Source organism: Mesoplodon densirostris, chromosome 9 (genome assembly GCF_025265405.1).
Source record: "Mesoplodon densirostris isolate mMesDen1 chromosome 9, mMesDen1 primary haplotype, whole genome shotgun sequence".
NCBI lineage: Eukaryota > Metazoa > Chordata > Mammalia > Artiodactyla > Ziphiidae > Mesoplodon > Mesoplodon densirostris.
The window spans coordinates 70,084,354-70,111,699 of record NC_082669.1 but is presented as its reverse complement, the minus strand read 5'-3'; the positions used below and the strand labels follow the sequence as shown (position 1 = coordinate 70,111,699).

The 27,346-nt window shown below is 45.1% G+C and overlaps 2 protein-coding genes and 1 pseudogene across 9 annotated transcripts in view; 2 read left to right on the top strand and 1 right to left on the bottom strand.

The window, feature by feature from the left end:
- Nucleotides 1–27,346, bottom strand: part of BBS9 (Bardet-Biedl syndrome 9) — a 483,985-nt gene that overhangs the window by 29,924 nt on the left and 426,715 nt on the right. The window lies entirely within an intron of this gene.
- Nucleotides 8,451–11,794, top strand: LOC132496420 (DPEP2 neighbor protein-like; annotated as a pseudogene).
- LOC132496419 (dipeptidase 2-like) lies at nucleotides 11,873–16,591 on the top strand. The gene is given in 13 exon segments (XM_060108804.1): nucleotides 11,873–11,999; nucleotides 12,146–12,248; nucleotides 12,250–12,330; nucleotides 12,657–12,783; nucleotides 13,088–13,217; nucleotides 13,440–13,581; nucleotides 13,877–13,946; nucleotides 14,067–14,243; nucleotides 14,622–14,706; nucleotides 15,375–15,450; nucleotides 16,099–16,234; nucleotides 16,335–16,416; nucleotides 16,419–16,591. Coding segments are annotated over 13 exon segments (1,509 nt in total).

Here is a 27,346-nt window from a genome sequence, read left to right as displayed (position 1 = left end):
ACATGATGCAAATGCTAACAGCTATAAAAGAGGAAATCAACAGTAACACAATGAAAGTGGGGGACTTTAACACCTCACTTACACAAAAGGACAGATCATCCAGACAGAAAATTAATAAGGAAACACAAGTTTTAAATGACACAATAGACCAGATAGATTTAATTGATATTTATAGGACATTCCATCCGAAAACAGCAGAGTACATTTCCTTCCCAAGTGCTCATGGAATATCCTCCAGGACAGATCACATCTTGGGCCACAAATCAAGCCTTGGTAAATTTAAGAAAACTGAAATCGTATCAACCATCTTTCCCAACCACAACATTATGAGATTAGAAATAAGTTACAGGAAAAAAAAATGTAAAAAACACAAACAAATGGAGGCTGAACAATACACTACTAAATAACAAAGAGACCAATGAAGCAATCAAACAGGAAATCAAAAAGTATCTAGAGACAAATGGCAATGAAAACATGACGATCCAAAACCTATGGGATGCAGCAAAAGCTGTTCTAAGAGGGAAGTTTACAGCAATACAATCCTACCTCAAGAAACAAGAACCATCTCAAATAAACAACCTGACCTTACAGCTAAAGGAACTAGAGAAAGAACAAACAAAACCCAAAGTTAGTAGAAGGAAAGAAATCATAAAGATCACAGCAGAAATAAATGAAATAGAAACAAAGAAAACAAGAGCAAAGATCAATAAAACTAAAAGCTGGTTCTTTGAGAAGATTAACAAAATTGATAAACCCTTAGCCAGACTTATCAAGAAACAGAGGGAGAGGACTCAAATCAATAAAATTAGAAATGAAAAAGGAGAAGTTACAATGGATACTGCAGAAATACAAAGCCTTGTAAGAGACTACTACAAGCAACTCTATGCGAATAAAATGGACAACCTGGAAGAAATGGACAAATTCTTGGAAAGGTCTAAACTTCCAAGGCTGAACCAGGAAGAAATAGAAAATATAAACAGACCAATCACAAGTAATGACATTGAAACTGTGATGAAAAAATCTTCCAACAAACAAAAGTCCAGGACCAGATGGCTTCACAGGTGAATTCTATCAAATATTTAGAGAAGAGTTAACACCTGTCCTTCTCAAACTCTTCCAAAAAATTGCAGAGGAAGGAACACTCCCAAACTAATTCAACAAAGCCGCCATCACCCTGATACCAAAACCAGAAAAAGGTACTACAAAAAAAGAAAATTACAGACTGATATCACTGATGAACATAGATGTAAAACTCCTCAACAAAATACTAGCAAACAGAATCCAACAACACATTAAAAGGATCATAAACCATGATCAAGTGGGATTTACCTCAGGGATGCAAGGATTCTTCAATATATGCAAATCAATCAATGTGATACACCATATTAACAAACTGAAGGATAAAAACCATATGATCATCTCAGTAGATGCAGAAAAAGCTTTTGACAAAATTCAACACCCATTTATGATAAAAACTCTCCAGAAAGTGGGCAAAGAGGGAACCTACCTCAACACAATAAAGGCCATATAAGACAAACCCACAGCAAACATCATTCTTAATGGTGAAAAACTGAAAGCATTTCCTCTAAGATCAGGAAGAAGACAAGGATATCCACTCTTGCCACTATTATTCAACGTAGTTTTAGAAGTCCTAGCCATGGCAATCACAGAAGAAAAAGAAATAAAAGGAATATGAATTGGAAAAAAAGAAGTAAAACTGTCACTGTTTGCACATGATATGAAACTATACATAGAAAATCCTAAAGATGCCACCAGAAAACTACTACAGATAATCAATGAATTTGGAAAAGTTGCAGGTACAAAATTAACGCACAGAAATCTCCTGTATTCCTATACACTAACAATGAAAGATCAGAAAGAGAAATTAAGGCAAAAATCCCATTCACCATTGCAACAGAAAGAATAAAATACCTAGGAATAAACCTACCTGAGGAGGTAAAAATCCTGTACTCATTAAACTATAAGACACCGATGAAAGAAATCAAAGATGATACAAACGGATGGAGAGATATACCCTGATCTTGGAAGAACGAATATTGTGAAAATGACTATACTACCCAAAGCAATCTACAGATTCAATGTAATCCCTATCAAATTACCAATGGCATTTTTTTTTTACAGAATTAGAACAAAAAATCTTAAAATTTGTATGGGGACACAAAAGACCCCAAGTAGCCAAAGCAATCTTGAGAAAAAAAGACACAGAGCTGGAGGAATCATACCCCCTGACTTCAGACTATACTACAAAGCTACAGTAATCAAGACAATATAGTACTGGCACAAAAACAGAAATATAGATCAACGGAATAGGATAGAAAGCACAGAGATAAACCCACACACCTATGGTCAACTAATCTGTGACAAAGGAGGCAAGGATATACAATGGAGAAAAGGCAGTCTCTTCAATAAGTGGTGCTGGGAAAACTGGACAGCTACATGTAAAAGAATGAAATGAGAACACTTCCTAACACCATACACAAAAATAAACTCAAAATGGATTGAAGACCTAAATGTAAGACTGGACACTATAAAACTCTTAGAGGAAAACACAGGAAGAACACTCTTGGACATAAATCACAGCAAGATCTTTCTTGACCCACCTCCTAGAGAAATGGAAATAAAAACAAAAATAAACAAATGGGACCTAATGAAACTTAAAGCTTTTGCACAGCAAAGGAAACTATAAACAAGACGAAAAGACAACCCTCAGAATGGGAGAAAATATTTGCAAAAGAATCAACGGACAAAGGAATCATCTCCAAAATATATAAACAGCTCATGCAGCTCAATATTAAAAAACAACCCAATCAAAAAACAGGCAGAAGACCTAAATAGACACTTCTTCAAAGAATTCATACAGATGGCCAAGAGGCACATGAAATGCTGTTCAACACCACTAATTATTAGAGAAATGCAAGTCAAAACTACAATGTGGTATTACCTCACACTGGTTAGAATGGGCATCATCAGAGAATCTACAAACAATAAATGCTGGAGAGGGTGTGGAGAAAAGGGAAACCTTTTGCACTGTTGGTGGGAATGTAAATTGATACAGCACTATGGAGAACAGTATGGAGGTTCCTTAAAAAACTAAAAATAGAAATACCATATGACCCAGCAATCCCACTACTAGGCATATACCCAGAGAAAACCATAATTCAAAAAGACACATGCATCCCAATGTTCATTGCAGCACTATTTACAATAGCCAGGACATGGAAGCAACCTAAATGCCCATCGACAGATGAATGGATAAAGAAGATGTGGTACATATATACAATGGAATATTACTCAGCCATAGAAAGGAACAAAATTGGGTCATTTGTAGAGACATGGATGGACCTAGAGACTGTCATACAGAGTGAAGGAAGTCAAAAAGAGAAAAACAAATATCGTATATTAATGCATATATGTGGAATCTAGAAAAATGGTACAGATGAACCAGTTTCCAGGGCAGAAATAGAGACACAGATGTAGAGAACAAACATATGGACACCAAGAGGGGAAAGCAGTGGAGGGATGAATTGGGAGATCGGGATTTACATATATACACTAATATGTATAAAATAGATAACTAATAAGAACCTGCTGTATAGCACAGGGAATTCCACTTTGTTGTACAGTAGAAAATAACACAACATTGTAAAACAACTGCATCCCCCCCCCAAAAAAAATACCAGAGAGGTGATACTTGTGTGCTTCTCAGTGCCTCATACTGGGCATACGTGACGTTGATAGATCTTACTGCAAGTCATGTTAACTGTGATCATTTGGTTAAGGTGGTATCTACCAGCTTTCCCTGCTGTAAAGTAATATTTTCGCCTTTCGAGTTAATAAATAAATTGGGGGGGATACTTGGAGACTATGCAAATATCCTATTTCTCCTCAAACTTTCTCCCATTGATTTTAGCAACCACTGGTGGATCTCACCTGAAATTATTATTATTGTGATGTCTCTCTAATGGTGATTTTGTATTTCCCTCACTCCTTCTACATTTATTAAATGGAATTATACTATAAGGAAGAGCTGTCCCTCCTCCTCCATTTATTTATTCAATTATTTATTTATGTCAATATGAGTTCATCAACATTTATTTTATTCAGTGGGTTATAATCCAACGTTATCATTATTTATTTTGTTGCTCAGAATTGTTCCAGCTTTGGCTGTTGGGAGCTCCTTGAGGCTGGCTTCTCTGTCTTTTGAACATGTTTTCAGGCTTTCTGGCATAGTAAGATGCTCCAGGCTCATCGTGTGTTTTCTTGCCTCTGGTCTGGAATCAACTCCTTTCCCAAGGAGCATTGGTTCCTTTTTAGGTTGTTATTCAAGTTTTAAAATTTCTAATTCTTTTTTCTTCTAGATGAAAGAGCTATTGCTGTTTATTTTTAAGGTAAAGATCCCTTGCATTTGGATGTCCTTTGAATCTTGAGAAATGCTTTTCCACACACAGTACAATACTTATGATAGAGAAAGTAAGAAAAGCAGAATATACTACTACTTTTAAAAATAAGCATGCATTACCCATATAATTAGCCTTGTTCCTTTTATTAAAGATGGTAAACAAAACTTGGGTACTAGGAATGCTTACTCCTGTTAGTATGTTGTTGCTTCTAGGCCTTCTCAGCAGAGCAAGGGAATATTATGCATACTCACCACATGCACACACACACACACACACACACAGCTATTTTACTTTTGTATCCATGTTTCTGTGTGTGTGTGTGTGTGTGTGTGTGTGTATATATATATATATATATATATATATAAACAAATATATACTAAAAAACCATGAGTTCATACTAATACCTATGCTTTCAGTCCAATACTACTTCCCCCTTCCATAATTCTACCTCTTTGTTTCAAAACTGACAACCCACACCTGTACAAGAAACACTAACTCGATTACCGTATTTTCCCTTAGCTTCACAATATCCAGTCAAAATACTGTTTTCCAGAATTACCCAGGTTAGTGTTTTTCTTTCCCACTCTCTTCACTGTGGATATGTTATTAATTCACAATAAAGTTAGACTCACCTGTTACATTTTGGATTCCCCCATATCCTGGTTTTATTTACCTATTTATTTTTGGAGAGGGAGTATGCAAAAGATTACTGTGGTTCCAGGAGTCAAGGTAATATTCAAAGGAGTTCTTGGAAAAGAATTGTTCCCTCCTCATCTCTGCTATCATGTTCCCAGGTCCCCACTTCTTTCCACCCCTCTCCCATTTACTCCCTATAGGTAACCAATCTCTTTAGTTCTTGGTTTATCCTTCCTGTATTTGTCTTGCACGAATAAGCAGACACATGTATATTATCTTATATACCTTCCTTCTTACCTTAAGGGACAATTACTGTAATACTATTCTGTACTTCACCTTTTTAATTAACCATATACACTGTTCAAAATGTTTTGAAGTTAAGTTCTCATATAAAATTAGAAGAGAGATTCTAAAACTGAGGGAATATGTGACACATGATGACATTGGCAAAACCACCATGGAAACAGTAAGGAAAAGTCACAATAATTCATTTACACACTCAATTCAAGAAATACTTTTCAAGCATACACTATATTCCAGGAACCAGAAGTTTCAACATCTTTAACCATAAGGAATTTACAGCCTGGAGGGGAAAGTTGAGAGTAAAAAGACAATTCTAATACATTGGGGTAAGTGCTATGATAGGGGTACTTTATAGGGGTATATAGGAGAAACACAAAACCTTGATTTGGTGAATGGGAGGAAGGAAGTGGAGACGTCAGAGTTTCTGGAAGAGATACCATGCAAGCCGAAATGTGAAGGTCAATTAGGAATTGGCTGGGCAAAAGTAGTAAGTAGGAAGAGGCAGGGACTGCAAAAATAAGGCCTTGTCCAAATGTGGTTTTTTTTTTTGATGTTTTAGTTTAAATTTTATTTCCTGCCCCCAAACATCCATTAAGCCCCCAGGAGAAGGAAAAGGGGATGTGACTAGCAATAGAGAGAAACTTTCTTCACAAAAATGGCTATAGCAAGCTTAGGCACTTTTGGTGAAATCTCTCTGGGAAGTACTGGCAGAGGAATAAAAGGCAAACTGACACAGAAGTATTGCTTGGTGTGCATTTCCAGGCTCTGCCTTCTTTCTCATCTCTTGGTGGCAGGTGGAGGAAGAGGAGAAAAGGTTAAACTTTTTTATAAACCAGCAGAATAAGCTTATAACATCCTCTCACTATCTCTGCATAGGTTCTAGTCTCTGCAGCACTACATAAGCTTTGCCCAAAGTAATGAACAGTTGAAAGTCAAATGTAATACTTCACCAAACAACTTAAAAATGCTTGCACACTGGAAAGGATTAAGTTTCAGAGAACACAAATGGACCCAGAGCAACTTTTGCCAAAAGAGAATATTGTGCTAAACGTACAGCCATAGCTCTTTTCCATATGAAGAAACAGTCAGAAGGATAAAAGAACTTGGTCAAAATCACACAAGTAAGTAGGACAGAATCTGGTCTGTCTGTCCTAAGGGTTGTGTTCTTTAACCACCAGGCTAGCTTTTCTCAAATCTGATTCATGCACACAATAACTATACACCTCTGTTTGCCTTGAATATTCCGTTTATACGTATTGCCCACTTTGACTCCCAAAAGCAACCGAGAATACATAATAATTTGGTCACTCTATCCATGGACCACTGTGGTGGGACTGCCCAGGAAGCTTACTAAAAGTGCAGCTTCCTGAGCCCTACTCCAGATCTTGATAAGTTTTCTTAGGGTTGGCTCAAGAATCCAGGTACAAGTCTTTTTAAATGCTTTTGTGGAACCCCCCAGGTGAGTCTCTCACTCTCGTAAGTTAATAAACCATTTATTCCGCCTTCCCCAGATGCCCAGCCAGGTCTTGTTAAGGTAGGAGTCCCCCCGCCACATCAGAGGGATGCTCCCAGTCAAGTAATCTCTGGAGCCTTGGAGAATATAAATGGTCTCATGCTGGCCCACCTGCCATGACAAACCTCCTCCAGAGCATTCCCCTTCACATTTTACATTCTACCACTCCCAAAGGCAGTCCGCTCCAATGAGGCCTGACATCGTCTGTCCTAACGTGCACCCGCTGATTCAAGCAGTTTAGGAATAGAAGGTGCTGTGGTTCTCAACCAGGGTGGCCCAACCTCTAAAATGGTAGTCTAAGCAGTCTCTACCTCCTGGGCACATCGCCTCTGCAACAGCCCCATTAAACGAATGTCCCATCTTTGCTTTTTCAAGGTAGGCAACAGGGAGTCCCCTCCTAAAGAAGGTTCTCTCTCATTGCCACACTATCAAAGGCTGCCCCAAATGTTCCTTCCTGTGGGCCTGATCAGGCTAAGGGCAGAGTTGTCTCTTTCCTTCTCTGAGTCGGACCAAATCATCTTAGTAACACCTCTTCACAGTGTTGACCATATTTTTCACAGGGGCTGCTGCTGAGCTTTTATCTCATCCTTTCATGGTGGAGAGAGAGAGGATTCTAATGATTTTTACTTCTAGGGGAGAGGGGAGTGTAGTGATTATGTTGTCATTTTGTATTATGTCCTTTTGTCATGACTTTGTTTTCAATTTCATATTAAAATGGGCCCACCATTCCCACTTTGTGAGGTCATTCAGCACCCTCGTTTTGCACCTTTAACATCTGTCTCAGTATCACTTGGAAATGTTTGAAATGGCATGAGCTTGTCCTCACATTCCTGTTAGCTGTAAACCCGGAGCCCCGACATGAACCTATCCGTTGAGCAGAACACCTCTCCACTACCTGTGTAACACTGGGTAGGCCCCTTAACCTCTTGGTTTTTTTAAGTCCTCAGTTGTAAAAATGTGAGGGTGCTATGAATTTATACTTGGGGCAGGACAAGGTCGAGAAGAGTGTGTCTTTGCTTTTATTCTTCCAAACTGGAATGTCTTCCCTCTCTTCCCCATGGGTCCAAATCTCACTTGTCCTTCAGGCCCACTGCCAAGGAGCCTTCCTGATTCCCCAGTCCCCACAAATCTCCGCCTCTTAGGGCCAGTGCCATACAACCTAGCTGTCTCTTACGTTAACCTTGCCTCTCAAGCCAATCTCAGAATGTGGGTCTCTCTTGCCCTCCTGTGGCCCCTGGGGCTGTGCCAGCCCACTGGCACACCCCACGTGGGGTGTCTACTAGACCAGGGCATGGGTGTGGAGGCCCAGGTGTGAGGGGCCAGGCAGAGTACCTCTGCCTCTACCCTGTTCTCCTCCACAAAACTGCCCCTCCTCCTGAAGCCTGCCTCTCAAGTCACAGGTTCCTTATATGACCTCGCTGGGTAGTGATGACCTCACAGGCCTTCTCACAGTTTCCATGGCAGGGTAACTACGGAAACGTGCTGCCCTCAGAGAAACCTCCCTACCCTGCAGGGAACTTCTTTCCCTGGAGAAAGTTCTGCACCAGATACCAATCTCTTTGGTTGTCTGAGAGAGAATGTCTGACTAGATCTTCTATATTTACTCTAATCTGTCTTCTGTTCCCTGGGAAGGCAGTGCAGCAGGTACACCGAGACCGGGCATCTGTACAAGAGGCATGTGGTACACACAACCTCCCCTGGCTGCCACATGTTCCTGTGGGGCTTGCCCACCACGTACACCTGAACATTTTCCCAGCTCTAAGTAATACCAGTGACCTGGGACACCTTCAGTGACCCACAGTGCTCACTGCTGAGGACAAGTGAAAGGTCATCCCTGGACAAGTGTGCAGGAAGGTTCTGATCTTTATAAATGTAGCCTTCCCCTTTGGGCTACAGGATGCTTCCATTCAGACCCTTTTCTGATTGGCCTCTTAGCAAAAACAAGTGCATTTTTGTTGGAAAATGGTAAATGGAGCAGTTTGAGGAAGAGGGCCACTCTTGAACCACACCTTCAAACCCAGGCACCTCTGTGCTGTCATGTAGACGTCTACATCGGTCCCCTCAGACACATCCCATACTGAGTTGCTGAGTACTAGGGGAGAGGGTGGTGCCATATTGATGGGAAGACCGGAAGAACGAAGGGGGGGGTGATGAAGTGCTAATGAGACTGGAGGGCTGAGGAGATGGTGTCCCAGGAGGCTGGGTTGATGTGAGCCTAGACTTGGTACCCAGAACCCAGTTCTGAGTCTCCTGATCACTCTGCCTCAGTATTTGGCCTTGTTCTAATCTACATAGAAGTATCAGAGGGCTAGAGTTCAATGTGGTTGAAACAGGCAGTATAAATGGTGCCCAAGAGGGGTTGCCAAGTTGGGCGGGGTTCTTAACCAATTTATATTAGATTATTTTTTTCCAAAATTTGAGAGACATTTCCATTAAAGCCTCAGAAGTGACAGACTGCAAGAAATGTTTTCTCTGTTGTGGAAGGGAGAGATGGAGAGGATCATGATTGCAATTACTTTCGGGTTCTACTATTTTCCCTGGAAACGGTGAAGAGACTTCCTCATCTGCTGCAGCCGTAGGCTCTAGGAATTGCTTTTGCAGCCAGTGTCCCTTCTCTAGGGACTCATAGAGGTGATGGGCCAAGGCTGTGTTTTGGATGTCAAGTAGATTAAAGGTCTTCAGCCAGAAACTGGGAGAGACATGAGAGTGGGAAATTCTGGCAGGAGTCTGTGTACAGCAGAAGTGACTGATCAGTTCTGATTTTCTTTGCAGCAGCAGTGGCTCCCGTTTCTCCTCCTACACCTGGTCACTACCATGTCCTCTACCGAGGGTGTGGAGAAATGCAGTTGGGCCGGCATGGGGAGACAAACTGCCTGGTTGGTGGCTACCGGGTCTACAGGGATGTTCCTTTGGCCACGCCAGCAAAGGTGGAAGCAGAGAAGCCAGTCTGTAGACATGCTCCCAAGAGAAAGCACTCTCCGGAAAGGTCGGATGAAGATCTGGGTTGCTCCAGACCCCAAATCCGGCGACTGTAGCATGGTGCCAGGAGGCGGACCCCACAGAATCTTGCAGGTGAGCCATCCTGAAGAGAGGGCAATGGTTTAACTGCCTAAGGCAGCGAATGCCTCTTCCTGCAGTGACCCCCCCCCTCGCCCCCCCACTGCCCACTGCCACAGATTAGAATCTGCGTCGTTCTCTCTGAGCCTTCCCCAGACAGAAGCCTCCTTCCACACTAAATGGCCATAAGCAAGGAGCCTCAGAAACTGAGGTTTGAAATGAGAGTCTGCCCTGAACATCCCAGGGCTGAAGCTGGCCTGGAAGAAAACCTGACGTTCCTCTGCTCAATCCTCAGGGGCCCCTGTGTGAGCTGAAGAAAGAAAAGTCTACAATCTGTGAGCCAAGGAGGATGCAGGAGCAGAGACAGGGTGCAGAGAAGCCTTAGCTGTCTACACATGGGCTCCTGCCCTGAGCCATTGTCAGCAGCCACCACCACAAACCAGCGGGGAGCTGGGCTTTTTGAAACTGAAAGCAGCAATCTGTGGCTTCCCGAAGAGCCTCCTGCCTGGGGTCTCAGGAGGCAAGATAGAGAGACCCAGGAAGACCTGCTCCCTGAAGCATGAACAGGATGGAGAGTCAAGCAGCACGCACCCTGCCCCGAGGTTCACATGCTCCTTTATTGCCAGCCCTTTCTGTACCCAGTGGGGTCCCTTACTGCTCAATAAAATGTTTTTGTGTAACAGATTTCTAGGGTCGCCAGTGCTCAGACTTAGGTCACTACCCTTGTGCTAGGCACTCCTGCCACCTGGGAAAGATTCCAAAGGTGGAACAGCTCCAGGGGGTGCCAGGGATCAGAGCAAAAACTTGAGAGGCTGGGGATGAAGGAGTTTGGGCACAGTCCCTAAAGCATCTCAGTGGTTGAGCTTCTATGAGAAGGCACATCGTGTGTGTGTGTGTGTGTGTGTGTGTGTGTGTGTGTGTGTGTGTGTGTGTGTGTGTGTGTGTGTGTGTGTGTGTGTGTGTGTGTGTGTGTGTGTGTGTGTGTGTGTGTGTGTGTGTGTGTGTGTGTGTGTGTGTGTGTGTGTGTGTGTGTGTGTGTGTCAGCTAGAGGCAGGGCCTGAGGCTGGAAATGGGGAATGGCGTGCGGTCTCTGAGCAAGCACAGGCACTTAGCTCTTGAGGTTTCTGGGAAAGCTACAGCCACAAGGGCCTCGAGATAAGGCAAGTGTAGCAGCAGAACCCAGGTGCCAGGTCTTTCCTCAGAACCTATACTTCTCCACGAGGCCGGGCCTTCCATGCTGAGGTAGGAGGGATCCTGGCCAGAAGGTCAGCCAGCAGCTCTGGGAGGAAGGTTGCTGCGGTGGGGGCTCTGCTGCCATGGAAATCACTTCATTTCCTTCCACTCAAATAGCCTGCTGACTGGGTTCCTGCTCTGTTGAGTAAAAGGGTCGCTGACTCTCCCCAGAAGGTTGTTCAGTTCACATCCCAAAAGTCCCTCTATTCAGGCCCTGGGGAGGTGTAGCGACTCCTGAGGGCGCTCTTTCCTGAGGCTGGCTGACAGAAGTGGGGGAGGTCCTTGATAGTTCCCAGGCGCTGGTTGAAGTCCCCAGAGAATGGTCACGCAGGTTTGGGAGTCAAGTAGGTGGAGAGAGAAGGTCGGGGGCAGAGGGCCCCTTCTTGAATCCAGAGCTCACAAGGTTACCCCCCCATTTCCAGAAACTCTCTCTTCCCCCACACCAGCCCCCATGGCCCAGTACCGGGAAACCGGGAGCCCAGAGGACTTGTGGCCACAGAGACACTTGCACGCAGCCCTCGGGGTGGGTGGGGCCGGCTGCAGGCAGATGGGGACGAGGTGTGCTCCCGGGAGGCCTCGGGCTGAAGGTGGCCCTCTGAGAGAAGCACCCCAGCTTGGACAGGAAGGTTAGAGGCGGGGCAGAGCAACCTAGGGCGCCCCCTCAGAGCAGTGGGAGTGGGAAGAGGGGCGGGGGCGGAGGGAACCCGCGATGGGAGGCGAGTGGGCTCTCAGCAGAGGCCAGCTTAGCCCGCGGGAGCTGCCTCTGAGCAGGGGGCGGGAGGGCAGTGCCGCCCTGTGGCTCCCGGGCTTCGAGGATAGCAGCTCTCTGCACACGGGTTGCAGGGTCCTGTGACTCTGTATCCCTTCCCTCAACCCGCGCCCCTCGCGAGGCCGCGCCGCTGGGTGGCCTGTGCCGACGGGCAGAACCCCATCGCCCGCCCCTCTCAGACCCGCCTCTGCCCGCCTGCCTGGCCCTGCACAGCTTGCGGCCCGGGGGGCCTCGAAGGTCCCGGCGCACTCAGCCAGCGGCCTCTGCTGTGCCTGCTGCTCCTGCTGGGTCTGCTGCTGTGGCCGGTAACCCGTGCAGACCACGCCGGGCACCTCCAGTACCCCAAGTCCGCAGGAGCGCACTCAGGCCCTGATGCGGGACTTCCCGCTTGTGGACGGGTGGCTGCAGCGTGTGCGGGCTGCTGGGGGCCGCTGGGGGCCTAGCCTGGCCCTGGGCAGGGGAGGAGGTCCGGAGCATGCAGAGCTAGTGGGGAGGCTCCCTCACACCACCCCTGGATGTCCTCTCCATCATCTATGGATGCCCTTCCCCTTCTCTGTCATCCCCTCCCTGGTGGGAACCCCTCAGCCCAGGCCTCAGCTGCTCCTAGTATAGTCTGTGTGACAGTGTGAGGTGGGGGACCCCCAGACTGGCCCAGGCCAGGCAATGTGTCCTGCCTGATCCCAAGACCTAAGGAGCCCACCCATTTGCCTTGACCTCCCTCCAGCCACAACGACATGCCCCTGGTCCTGAGGCAGTTTTACCACAATGGGCTACAGGATGTTAATCTGTGCAATTTCAGCCATGGCCAGACCAGCTTGGACAGGCTGAAAGACGGTCTCGTGGGTGCCCCAGTACCAAAGGGACACACAAGGTGCCACCATGGCTGCTGGGGAATGTGGGGCAGTTTGGGGGCCTCAGAGACCACAGGTTAGTCACATTGGAACTAAGTTACCACAGTGACCTAGAAAGTGCCATGCCATGGATGCTGGGGGCTACAGGGGTCACAGTGAGCCAACCTGACGGGCTTCCAAGTGCCACAGAAAAAGCAACGCATTACACGTGATTTCTGGGCACAGTGAGTGCTGTGCCAGCTGAGGAGGCTATGAGAAGCCCAAGGAGTTCCAAAGCCCAAACTAAGCCCTGGCTTTCCCTCAGTTCTGGTCAGCCCACGTCCCATGCCAGACCCACGAACGGGATGCTGTGCGCCTCACCCTGGAGCAAATTCACCTCATCTGCCTCATGTGTGCCTCCTATTCTGAGCTGGAGCTTGTGACCTCAGTTAAAGGTAGACGGGGGACTTCCCTGGTAGTCCAGAGGTTAAGACTCCACGCTTCCACTGCAGGGGGCTCGGGTTTGATCCCCAGTGGGGGAACTAAGAGCCCTCATGCTGCGCGGCACGGCCAAAAAAAAAAAAAAAAAGGTAAACAGACTGGTGGTGGTAGGTGTTAGGGACTTCAGTAAGCTACCCCTGCCTCTGAAAATGATCATCTGACCTACCTGCCCCCAGCTCTCAACAATACCCGGAAGTTGGCTTACCTCAACGGTGTGGAGGGCGGCCACTCACTGGACAGTAGCCTCTCCATCTTGCGTACCTTCTATGCACTGGGTGTGCGCTACGTGACACTCACCCACACCTGCAACACGCCCTGGTGAGCACAGTGCAGATGGTAAGGGCCCAGTGAGGCAGGGATCTGCCCAAGATCACGCTGGGGCCCAAAGCAAGTTTACCCCTGGGATCCAGCCCTGAACCTGGGAGGGGAATGGAGGTTCGCAGAACAAGACTGAATCCCCAGAAGGGCCCTCCTACTGCCAGGCACAGCCCAGTTTGGGTCCCTCCTCTTGCACCAGGGAGTTGCAGGTGTAGACGGGTCGACAGAACCTCTTTCTAGGCTCTTGTAGCCAAGTCATGGCCACCAGTCAGACTGCCTCCTGGCCATCCTGCAGGGCACAGAGCTCAGCAAAGGGTATCCACCCCTTCTACAGCAATGTCAGTCGGCTGACCGGCTTCGGCGAGGTAAGGACCCAGGTTCCATACCCTGCCCCACATCAATGTACAGCGCCGCCTGTTCCCTACAGATAAATGCACACAAGATAAATGCAGCCCTGATGCCCTCTCCCCATCCTGTCCCTGCAGAAGGTGGTGGCAGAAATGAACCGCCTGGGCATGATGGTGGACTTGGCCCATGTCTCGGATGCTGTGGAACGGCGAGCCCTAGAAGTGTCACAGGCACCTGTTATCTTCTCCCACTCAGTTGCCCGGGGTATGTGCAAGAACACTCGGAATGTTCCTGATGATATCCTGCAGCTTCTGGTGAGAGACTGCCCTGGCCCTCAAACCTAAAGCAAGAGGTTCAAACCATGAGACCTTGAACCTGAGCCTCTTCTCCCTCAATTTCCTCAAACCCCAGGTTAAATATCTTCTGCACCCAAAACCCACGGTCCACAGCCCCTGAACTCTTGAGCCCTAGGTGGGGGTCTAGGTGGTAAGATACTCCTCCAAACCCAGAAACCAGGGCCAAGACACCACCCAGACCAGGGCTGCGGCTCCTCCATTCACACAAACCCAGAGAGGAGATGACTGTGACCTCAAAGCCAGGGCTGAACACCTTCTTCACAGGGGCCGAGAGAGTGAACAGGCAGGTAGCTGTGCTGGGGGCCAAGCTGACTGTCCACCGGTCCGCCCCTGCAGAAGAAGAACGGTGGCATCGTGATGGTGTCCTTGTCCGTGCAGGTGCTGCAGTGCAACCCGTTAGCCAATGTGTCTACTGTGGCAGGTGAGCCTCACCCTGGGCTCTCTGAAAACTCTGATTTGGAGCTGAAGCTGGGTCCAAATTTGGGGAGGACTTCAGAAGAGCCCCAGTGGTTTGACCCACCTGTTGGCAATAGGTACAGCTCCCAAAAACCCAATAATGGACAGTACACAGCACCTTGGTGCCATGTGGAACTGGAGCCACAGAATCAAAACTGCGATACTGATGGGTATCAGGGAGGCTGTCAGACACAGAGCCCGGGTGCTGCCCATCTGTGCCTCTGCAGGGGCTCCTAAAGCACACTGCCCCTACCTCTGACCAAGGGACTGGACAGCTCCTTAGGTTTCTGGGGTCTTCATCAGTTGTACTCTTATTCCTCTCTCATCCTCCGCACCTGGGGAAAGGAGCCCCCACAGGTTCTCAAGGAGACTGGGAGGCAGGGTGAATCTTGGGTGGGAAATGGCCCAAACAGGGGGCTCTGGGGTCCACTCCAAATCTGAAGTCCAGTCTAGAGCCAGCTGGGATCACTTCAGATCAAACCTCAGGGTCCTCTAGTTGGTACTCTCGGTGCCAGGCCATGAAGGAACTGGCCTGTTTGGCCAACAGGCTGCAAAAAGGGGAATCAACAGAGGCCAGTCATCACCCCCACCCCTGCCCTGGAAGCCCCACACTGCTGACTTTCCATTCTTCAGATCACTTTGACCACATCAGGGAAGTCACTGGATGCAAGTTCATTGGGATTGGGGGAGATTATGATGGGGCTGGCCGGTGGGTGCTTCCCCGTGGCTTGTCTCGGGCTGGCTGGGCAGCAGTAGGGCTTTCACAGCCACCGTGCCCACCACACTGTGGTCCTCATGGCCTTGACCATAGCCTCAGGTGTGCTGGCCCAACTGGTATCTCCGCTCTCCCAGGGTCTGCTTCCTGGGCTCTCCTGTCTGTTTGGCCCAACTCTAGGTCATCATGTTTGTCTAAAACACCACACAGAGCTCATCTGCCCAGCATCTGTGCCCGTCCAGTGCCAGCAGGCCCACGGCCTCTGAGCAGACTCTTAGCAAGGTCTGGGCTGGGCTGACCATCTTCTCTGCCTGCAGTTGGGCCTGTGCATGCAGGGGGGTCAACCCAGTTCTTAAAAAGCTTTTCTTCTCTTTATAAACGGGGGCAAAAATTGCATTCAGTGAAAGGCATAGATCGTAACGGTACAATTCGATGACTTTTGGTGAATAGTTGGGCGCTTTTGGGGCCTTCCTCTGAAGGATGAAGAGCAGGAGTGAATCATTTACTCTCTCCAAGTCTCCATTTTCCATATCTGACCAGGGCTGGAGTTCAGTGGACCCTGGACACATAGGGCTTTGGTTCTGACTCAGGACTAGAGAACAGGTCTGAGGCCCAATAGCTGGCTGGCTGGTGGCCACACAGGTTCCCACAGGGGCTGGAAGACGTATCCATATACCCGGTACTGATAGAGTAGTTGCTAGGGCATGGCTGGAGTGAGGAAGAGCTCTGGGGTGTGCTTCGAGGAAACGTGCGGCGGGTCTTCAGACAGGTGGGACAGGTATGCTGGGCTGGGCAAAAGAGTAGCTCTGAGCAGGTGGTCTGAGCAGGTGTACACGGGGGTTCTGTGAAAGGTGCTGCCCACTGACTGCCGCCTCCAGGTACAGGAGGAGAACGAGGGACAGAGTCCCTTGGAGGATGAGTTCCCAGATGAGCAGCTGGGCAGCTCTTGCTGCTCCGTCCTCCACGTCTGCATCAGAGAGAGGATCTGGCTCCAGACCAGAAACTAACCAGAGCTGCGGTTTGTGGGAATCCCATTTTGTCACCTAAGTGGTCATTCTCAAAATCTTGCCCCCACATGGGCCCAGGTCTCACAGTTATTGCTGTCTTCCCAGTCCTCATTGTTTGGCTCTGGTGATCCAGTTAATCCTGCCAGATGTCACTTTGGCAGCCACAGATACCCCACAAAGTTTCCTTGCATGCGAGCACAAACATTTCGTGAAAATAAATGCTTTAGAAATGGAATCAGCATGAGTGTCCTTCTCTGTGGTGGGGTCTGTGGTGCAAGCTCCCATTACTGGGGTTTGGTGGGGGACCCTGCAGTTTAGACACTGGATACTCAAGGAAGACCCACTGGCAGTGGCCTGAGGAAACCCAGGTGGCTTGGCTCAGCACTGGAAGAAGACAGTGGGTGGCTCTGGCTGCAGGAGGGTGGACCTTACTCGATTCCCTCTGTGTAGCTCACCTCAATCCAGATCCTGACCCACTGAGTACCACCTGGGGATCTTCAGGTAATTCTGGTTCAGATGCCCAAGAAGAGAACATGCCTAGATCACAAATGATCTTTGTATCTATCTTTGCCCAGAATCTCAGGCTACTTAATGGGATATGGACCTCCAATGGCTAGACTGCTCTGGATGTGGGCACATCTCCTCCCCTGTTCCTCAGGGACTTCCTCTCTAATCAGTTCAGGCTACTTAGACAACCACCCCATCTTCCCCCAGTTCATTAATGATAATAGCAACTGCACTAATTATAGACAAAATTGAGTTAATACACTGAGTTAATAATGAGAGGTAGGGCTTCCCTGGGGGCGCAGTAGTTAAGAATCCACCTGCCAATGCAGGGGACACGGGTTCAAGCCCCGGTCCGGGAAGATCGAACATGCCACGGAGCAACTAAGCCTGTGTGCCACAACTACTGAGCCTGCACTCTAGAGCCCGTGTGCCACAACTACTGAGCCCACGTGCCGCAACTACTGAAGCCCGCGCGCCTAGAGCCGGTGCTCTGCAACAGGAGAAGCCACCACAATGAGAAGCCTGTGCACCACAACGAAGAGGAGCCCCTGCTCACCACAACTAGAGAAAGCTCATGTGCAGCAACAAAGACCCAACACAGCCAAAAATAAACAAATAAATAAATAAATAAAATTAAAAAAGAAAAAAGATACAATACAGTATTGTTAACCATAGTTGCCATGCTGTACCTTAATCCCAGAATGTATTTGTCTTGTAACTGGAAGTTTGTATCCTCTGACCACCTTCACCCATTTCCCCCCCACCTCATCCCCATAGGTTAAAATTTTAAATAGAGAAGCCCAGATAAGCTTCAATGAGAAGATGACATCTGAGTAGAGATTTGAGTTAGCCAAGTTGGTATCTAGTGCAAGAGTGCACATGAGAGGAAAGGGCCAGTGCAAAGACCCTGGGGCAGGAGCTTGTCTGGTGTGTTAGAAGAACAGGAAGGAGGCCACTGTGGTTGCAGCACAGAAAGGAGAAGAGAGTAATGGAAGTCAGATACACAATGGATGGAGAGCAGTAAGTAGATAGGACACAGTGGTCAGACCCCGAATGGCCTTGTAGGACGCTCTGCGGGCTTTGTTAGCTCTTCACGATAGGAGCCAGTGAAGGGTTTTAAGGAGAGGAGTGGAATGACTGATCACATTCCCCATGATCACGGTGACTGCTGTATGAAAAACAGACTGTGGGGGCCACGGTAGACACAGGTAGATCAGTTAGAAGGCTCTTCGGTCACCGATGTCAGAGATGATGGTGGCTCAGGATGGAGAGATAGTAGGGGAGGTGGTGAGAAGTGGTCACATTCTAAAAATATTTTGAAGGTAGAGCAACATGAGTAAATTGAAGAAAATCAAAATCCCATGTCCCAGAGATAACTGTTAATTTATTTATTCTAAGCAAACATGGTCCCCTCTAAAAACCACAAAGCTTGCCAAGGATGCTCTTCTCAGAGGTACTAACTTTTTACGCCTCAGCCTACTCTGGCCTGGCCTCCCCCTGTGCCACTCCCAAAACTGCTCTAATTAAAGTCACCAATTACCTCAAAGTGGCTCAATCTACGAGACACTGACCTGTCCTCCATCTTGTTCTGCTAGCAGCACATGGCATGGTTGAGCCTCCCCTCTTCCTTGATCTCTCTCCTCCCTGGGTTCGTCGACCGTACACTCTCCCAGTTTTTCTTTCTACCCCTGCTTTTCAGTCTCTTTTGCTGGTTTCACCTCCTCCCCTCACATGTTGAGGTTGCTCCTTAGTCGTGGGCCCTCTTCCCTTCTAATTTCACACATCGTCCCTCACAAATTTATTCACTCCCATGGTTTGAAATAGTGGCCGTGATCATCTCCAAAGGCATCCCAACCTCACACCAACTGCTCAAAACACATTCCCACTCGGATGTCTTAAGGGCATCTTCTACTCAACGTGTAGAAAACAAAGCCTTGATCTTCCCTCCTAAACCTTGTCCTCTGTCTCCAATTATTTATTCAACAGACACTTACTGAGCCCCTAAGATATGCCAAGCACTGGTAGGCACTAGAGATAAAATGATGAAAGGGATACTTACAAATATGTTATAGAGAGGGAACTTACAAATATGTATTAAATTAAAACTGTGTATAGTGCTATGAAGGAGCAGTTACGTAAGGCTGTGGGAGTCTATGTCAGCAGGGAAGAGATTGATGGGGGTTGAGGAGGGCCTCCCTTAAGAAATAATCTCTGGGGACTTCCCTGGTGGCGCAGTAGTTCAGAATCCGCCTACCAGCACTATTTACAATAGCCAGGACATGGAAGCAACCTAAGTGTCCATGAACAGATGAATGGATAAAGAAGATGTGGCACACATATACAATGGAATATCACTCAGCCATAAAAGAAATGAAACTGAGTTATCTGTAGCAAGGTGGATAGACCTAGAGTCTGTCATACAGAGTGAAGCAAGTCAGAAAGAGAAAAACAAACACCGCATGCTAACACATATATATGGAATCCAAAAAAAAAAAAAACAATGGTTCTGATGAACCTAGGGGCAGGACAGGAATAGAGACGCAGACATAGAGAATGGACTTGAGGACACGGGGAGGGGGAAGGGTAAGCTGGGATGAAGTGAGGGAGTGGCATGGACATATATACATTACCAAATGTAAAATAGCTAGCTAGTGGGAAGCAGCCGCATAGCACAGGGAGATCAGCTCAGTGCCTTGCGACCACCTAGAGGGGTGGGATCAGGAGGGTGGGAGGGAGACACAAGAGGGAGGGGACATGGGGACATATGCATGCATACAGATGATTCACTTTGTTATACAGCAGAAACTAACAAACCATTGTAAAGCAATTATACTCCAACAAAGATGTTTAAAAAAACAAACAAACAGAATCCGCCTGCCAATGCAGGGGACACGGGTCTGCTCCCTGGTCCAGAAAGATCCTACATGCCGCGGAGCAACCAAGCCCACGAGCCCACGAGCCCATGCGCCACAACTACTGAAGCCCGCACACATAGAGCCCGTGCTCCGCAACAAGTGAAGCCACTGCAGTGAGAAGCCTGTGCACTGCAACGAAGAGTAGCCCCTGCTCACCGCAACTACAGAAAGCCCACGTGTGGCAACGAAGACCCAACGCAACCAAAAATAAATTAATTAATCAATTAATTAAAACTTATATTAAAAAAAAGAAAGAAAAATCTCTGCTGGGAATTCCCCAGTGGTCCAGTGGTTAGGACCCTGTGCCTCCAGTTCAGGGGGCCTGGGTTCAATCCCTGGTTGGGGGACTAAGATCCTGCAAGCTGGCATCGCAGCCCAATTAAAAATGAAATAAAATAAAATATAATAAAAGAAAACAAGAAAGAATCTCTGATTCAAGGTCTAAAGGGTGAGAAAGTGTTTATCAGGTCAATATGTGGGGAGAAAATTTTTCCCATTTCAGTAAGTAGCACCTCCATTTACCCAATTACACATCCTTAACCCACATTCCCCACATCCAATTCATCTCTATCTCCTATTCACCTCCAAGCCATCACTAACCTTCCAAATATGACTCTAACCTGCCTGCTTTACTCCATCTACAAGGCCACCACTGTGCACAAAGCCAGTCTCCTAATGAGTCTCCCCAAATCTACTACTGCCCCCTCCTATCCATTCTCTTACAATAGCCAGTATGGTGTCTGAAAAAGGCATCTCTGCTAACACCACTTCTCTGTTTATACCATGCAATGGCTTCCCACCAAGTTTAGGATAAATCCCAAACAGATGATGGACTGGAGGTTTGAAAGACAAGAAGGAGGTAGGGTGTTAGGTTAGAAAGAGGGATAAAGGGTCTAGGCAAATGGCAAAAAGGGCTGAAGAGAAAATGATCAACACTTGTACAACAGTCCTGATGCAGGCAGGAAAATGCAGGAATAGTGAAGGAATACCAATAGCCACTTTTTATTTCTGCAATGCCTTTGCAATTCCCAAAGTGCTTCATTTATAACTGTGATTCTCAAACCGAGCTGTACATTAGAATCATCTGGAGAGATTTTAAAAACTACCAATGGCCAGGCCTCACCCCAAGCCAATTAAATCAGAATATACAGTTCACTAGGGCAGGAATTTTGTCTGTTTTGTTCACTGTCCATATGAAAAGTACCTGGCACATTCATGGTGCTCAGAAAATATTTACTGAATGAATAAATGAATCCACCATCACCTGAGATCCAAGGAAGAATTCTTCTCAAACCTTAGGGAGTAACCAGGCAACGTCAGTTACCATGGCAGCCCTGGGAAAAACATTACCGAGTGACACTAACACTACCAGGAGCCTACATTTGTTTCCACAATAAGTAAACCTTTCTCATTTCTAAAGTACTATACTGTGAAATATGCATCTCAGTCACAACTAGAGGTTACTCAATGTCTGCTGTGAGCAGGAGGAAAAGAGAAGGGCCTTACACAGTATCTAAAGCAATGACAAGAAGAAACTAGGGGCCATGGGCAGAGACAGGCTCAGACAGGCTCCAATCCCTATGACATTCTGAGGTGATCACTTTGTAAGGGCTCGAGCATGAGAAAGCAGCCACTAACCAGCTACTCTTGTCTCAAATATTTGGAGAAAGTCAATGCAAATACATACCTATGTATTATTCTTTTCTGATAATTCTTTCAGTGTATCCCTTCTGGCTTTGTGCAAAGCGATTCTATGTTTTGTACCTATGTATTATTCTTTTCTGATAATTCTTTCAGTGTATCCCTTCTGGCTTTGTGCAAAGCGATTCTATGTTTTGTACCTATGTATTATTCTTTTCTGATAATTCTTTCAGTGTATCCCTTCTGGCTTTGTGCAAAGCGATTCTTTGTTTTGTACCTCGCTGCTGCTGAGCTCTACAGATCCCGCTCCTTCCACACAGTTCGCCAATTCCGCGGGCCTTACTGTGTCCAAATGTTTAAAGAGAAAATCCAGTTTGTTCATGTCATGGAGTGGGAGAAAAGACTAGAAAAAAAGGCAATGATGAGATTATGAGGTGATGAAGGGCCTCTTACCATGGTGAGGAATTTGGATTTAATCCTAGAAACAGTGGAGCCACAGAGGTTAAGATTTAAGCCAAGGGGTTTCTTTATACATGGTGTGAAATGCAGAAAATGTATTGAAGAAGAAAGAGTAGCGGACAAGAGAACAGGCTGCTGCAACAAAACAAATGTAGCTATAGTGGTGGCCTGGAGTAAGCTGGTGGCAGTGGAAGTAGAAATGGTTTGAGACGAGATTTTATGCATTAAACGGATTCTAGCTTGGGCAACTAAATGTCAGTATTAATCCTGAGATACGAAAATACAAAGAGAAGTAGGCTTGGGGTAGAGCAGGATGTAGAAGACGATGACTTTAGTTTCTGAAAATGTTGAGCTTAAGGTGCATATGTCACCCTTAAGTGAAGAAGGCCAATAAGTGGTTGGATGTATGAATCTAGAGCTTGGGAGAATGTAGTGAGGATACAAATCTGGAAGTCATCAGAGTATGGAAAGTAATGACAGAAATTAAAGTCAACCAGTAAGTGAGAAGAGAGCCAAGCACAGAACCTGAAGGATATCAACTTTTTAGGTTAAGCAGAGGAAGAGGGACCCACAAAGAAGGCTGAGAAGGAGCAGCCAATGAGATGAGACAACAGCAAAGAGTAGTATCATGGAACTTGGGGGAAAGAATTACTTCAAGGAGGAAGGAACAGCCATCAGCACCAGATGCTGCTCAAGGTCGAGGAGGATAACAAGGGAGATGATTTCAGAAAAGTTTGACTTTGAAAGGAGAAAGAAACAGCAACAGCTATTGAGAGTCCTGGGATCCAGGGAAATATTAGTAATATTAAATGTACGTACTTACAACAGAAAAAAGGGAGAGAGACTCAGCTGAGTTTGAATGCTGCTGGGAGAAGGAATGAATTTATATAGTTTCAGGTCAAATAAAGAGCACTATATCATCAGATGGAAAGAAAAACAATAAAGATGAGGTCTTAGGTAGACTCATCCTAAGTGCTTAATAGAGAACCAACTGGATCTGATTAGGGATCCCTTTAGTAACACGCATCTAATTAAATCTACATCAGGCTTCCATTCTGAAGGGGAACAGAACCTGAGTACCATTCCTGTCTCCTTTTCCTTTTATAGCCCTCACTATCCCAGTGAACCACCACCTGGAAGGAATTTACAACCTGGGGAAATTAAGCTCCTCATATGGTTATTTTTCTTATGTTCTTAAACTGTAGCTGTTTATACTCTTAACATAAAGGATCTAATACTTGTTCTTGTAATTTTCTTTGGAAAAATGTGTCTCTAATTTGTCAAATGTACATTCTTCTTCAATGAAATTTTAAGCCAATTTAGAATCTTTCATTTCAAAGTTTTGTCTTTATATTAATAACATATGTATTTTATAACTTTTGGCAAAAAATAAACTGTATACATAGAGTAATGACTCACTAATTCACCTTGTTTAAAAAAGGACTCCATTCTGATAATAACCAGAGCTATCAAAATAGCAAGCGTTTAAATTTAAAAGACACTAATTCTTTTCTCTCTACCTTCCAAATCATAGATATTATTTCAAAACAAACAAAACAACAGAGAACCTCCTCTTTAATTTTTAGGTGAGGAGATCCTTATTAGAAATGTTTGGCTGTCTTAATTAAATGGGAACTTTAAGGCTGATGTTGCTCTCAAAATTTACTCTCTTCCAGGAAAGAACTTACAATCAGAATATATATATATATCTGTATAAATTATAGCTATATAATACATATATAGAGACATACACATACATATATATTGCAGTATAAGATCTCTCAAAATTAGCAAAAGTGCAGACATCTTTTTCAAGATACATTACTGACATTACTGTTTTTCTGTAGCATTTCTTCATCACTAATCTAACATTATGCCAACATAACAATAATGAGAACTAATCTTTCTCATCAGAATGTATCAACACTGTGTATATATAGATATACATGAATGGGTGGAGCATAAAGTGGAGTCTGTGACCCATAGGCAGAAATCAACAGAATCTATGTCTAAAGGAAACAAACCTAAATAGAAATTTGGAGATAAAACTGGTCCAGATGTTATCTGCAGACCACACTCCCTGTACTTTTTTCCAATAATAAATAAATGATCCAAATAAGATCCTGGGACACAGTCCCTTCCACTTCCCACCTTGTGCCTGTATAAACAAATGCTTTGTAACTGCTGTCTAAGAAGTGTTCTGATTTATTTATAGCTATATTTTAGAGTTATACTTACAACAGATGCTTCATCTGAGGAGCTGATAGCCTTAATGCTTTGTATTATTGATCTGGGCTCTGCTTTTGACCCTACTTGGATGCTGGTTGCTACGCAAGTCTCCAAGTCAGCCCTGAGGATGGGCTGCTAAAACTTCAGGAATGACATGCATGTCTTTCTCCTTCACTGGCAAGAGAATACCCACAACATGGCACCTCTGGACTAAATACAGAATTTAAAACAGTCTCTGCTATCTTCACGTATCATGAAAAGAACAAAAAAGACAGGGGATCAAGAGAAAGAACAGAAGAAAGTAAACTGTTGCATAGCATCATTTTGTTGACTGTGATGGACTTAGTAAGGAGGTAGTCATTAAGTGGTACTGATGCATTTTCTGACAGCTCACCAAGGTCTTAGTTGGTAAATAGGTACTAGCTTATTTCTCTTTAAGTCATATTTTCCTGAAACTCTACTAGGCAACTTATGTGACAAGACCAGGCTTCCTCTTACCAAGCAGGCAAACACAGTGGGTCAGAAATGACTCAAAGTTAGAGACCCTAGAAAGTAGGGCAAGTGGTAAAAACAGAGTTAGTTCTGTATGGAACTATCTCAAATACCGTAGGAAGGGCAGAGGGCAAGAGGATTTACTGAGTATCTACTATGAGCCAGATACTAGGTTAAGGTACTTTATGTATGTTATCTTTTTGATATTTCAATATCTTTGCAAATTAGGGATTATAGTCATCATTTTAGAAATGACACTGGAGTAAATGATATAAAATTACTAGTTAGAATCTGGATTGAAGCAGGTTCTCCCCATACCAACCTTTAAGCTATTTTCACTTCCCCATGTAGCCTCACCCATCACAAGATGCAAATATTTCCTTCTGATGTTATATCTACACTGCAGGTCTGCAGCCAGACATTCCTAAGTGTTAGTTCCAAAAAATCAATACAAATCATTCTTTACCTCAAAAAGAGAGATTATCTCCCAGCAATGAGTTCAGTTTTTGGAGAAACAGGCTGGATCTGCTTTCAATCTCAAATGCCTGGTAAGGCAACGTAGAAATATTTGTGAGATTGTTATTCTCATCATAGTATGAACACACACTACATTTTCACCTCTTTTCCAGAAGAAATTGATCAGGGCTTTAAAGTAACAGCCAAGAATTTCTTTATGTAATCTTCCATGACAGTTTTTAGCACATCTGACGCAAAAAGGAATAAATCATTTTCCATCATAATAATAATAAAAGAAAAAGTCATCATGAGTGGAGCATTTCCCACACGCCAATCCTGCGCCGTCTTCCATGCATTATTGCCATCGGTCCTCGCAATGCTACCATTGTATCAGTTAAGGAGACAGAGGCTCAGAAGGGTTAAGTTACTTGCTCATAATCACATGGCAAGTTAAGTGGTAGACTAGAATACAGATCCATGTCGGCCTGCCTCTATCTATCATGCTCCAAAAACACATCACCTCCAACTAAGTATATGTTGCTTGCCTTACATTAAAATGCCTTCCAGTATTAAAATGTAAGAGGTATTATAGGTGAGAGTTACAAATATGATGATACAGGGGCATAGGGTAAATAGTGTAAGAATAGAACCGTAGCAGGTAAGTTACATTATAGTTATGTTACCAAAATGCAAATAAAAGAAATCTCTCTCTCTCTCTCTCTCTCTCTCTCTGTGTCTCATTCCCTCCCTCTCTCCCCCGTCCCCCTCCCCTCCTCATTTGCCAGTAAAACAGAGAGGAGACAACTTAAAAGAACACAATCTTTATCTTTAAAGTAAAACACAGTAATATAATGAAATATATTTTTAAATTAATGAATTCCAGGCAAGATTTTTTTACTCTTTCAAAGCTAAAATGAATAAAGCATAAGTTCCAGTCAGTACTTGGTCTTATTGGCAACAACATACTGAGATCTGAAGTTTTAGGCTAGCTTCTTTCTCAGACACTCCAAACATGTAACAAGGCCCACCATAAACAGTGTTCAAAGAAGCCCTTACTTCACATCTCATGACCCCACTTTAGCACCAAATGCAGATTGGCACAGATATTATATTGCCCTCCTACTCAAGACATACCTTCCCTTCGCCATCATTTACAGTATGCACTGCAGCTAAACTGACCCAGACATGCAACTCAGTAGGCATAGAGGATTGAGTTATTCACATGAGAATCAATTTTACACTAAACTAAAATTAAAAGTTTCTTTTAAAGAGCTGGATAAGAGGCCAAAAGTACACACCATTTCTTTGAAGCATAAGCACCACACTGTCTCCTTTCTAAGACAGAGAGTTGTTGTAAAACAGGCTATAAAAATGTTATCAAAATTCAATTTTCTAATAAATGTCTTGATTTCAAATCAGAATAATGTCAGAATTGGCTCAAATAGAATGATTTTTTTTTTTTCTTTTTGCGGTATGCGGGCCTCTCACTGTTGTGGCCCCTCCCGCTGCGGAGCACAGGCTCCGGATGCGCAGGCCCAGCGGCCATGGCTCACGGGCCCAGCCGCTCCGCGGCATATGGGATCCTCCCAGACCGGGGCACGAACCCGTATCCCCTGCATCGGCAGGCGGACTCCCAACCACTGCGCCACCAGGGAGGCCCTAGAATGATTTTTTTCCATGTAGACTTCACTTCCTGTGTTTTGGGGACTGTAAATTCTTTTAAAAGCAGTCTCTTAGGATGACAGTCAGAGGGTGACAATGAATTAAAAAGAAACAACTATTACTAATCCCAACAATAAATCCATTTTTAGATTTCAGGTTCCAGTGGCCTTTACCTTGGCTTAAAATTGAGTAAAATGTATAGATGCCTTAAAACCTGGGAGCTTAAATCTAGGTGAGTATGTATATATATCCTTGCAAATTATTTTATTATAGATCTGAACTTGTCATTTTGACACTATAGATGACACAGCACATCTGGAGTATTGTTTTGACAGTATTTCTGATTTACACATCTAAGACCCATTGCAATTGTCTAGGCCCTATCAATGTAAATCAAAAAATACACTCCATAGTAATCATCACACTTTTACTCATGCTCTCCATTGCATCAACAATATGGTATCAAAATGGGCATATCTTTGGTTGTGTAAAAAATATTAAGAATATCTCCTTTCTCATTTC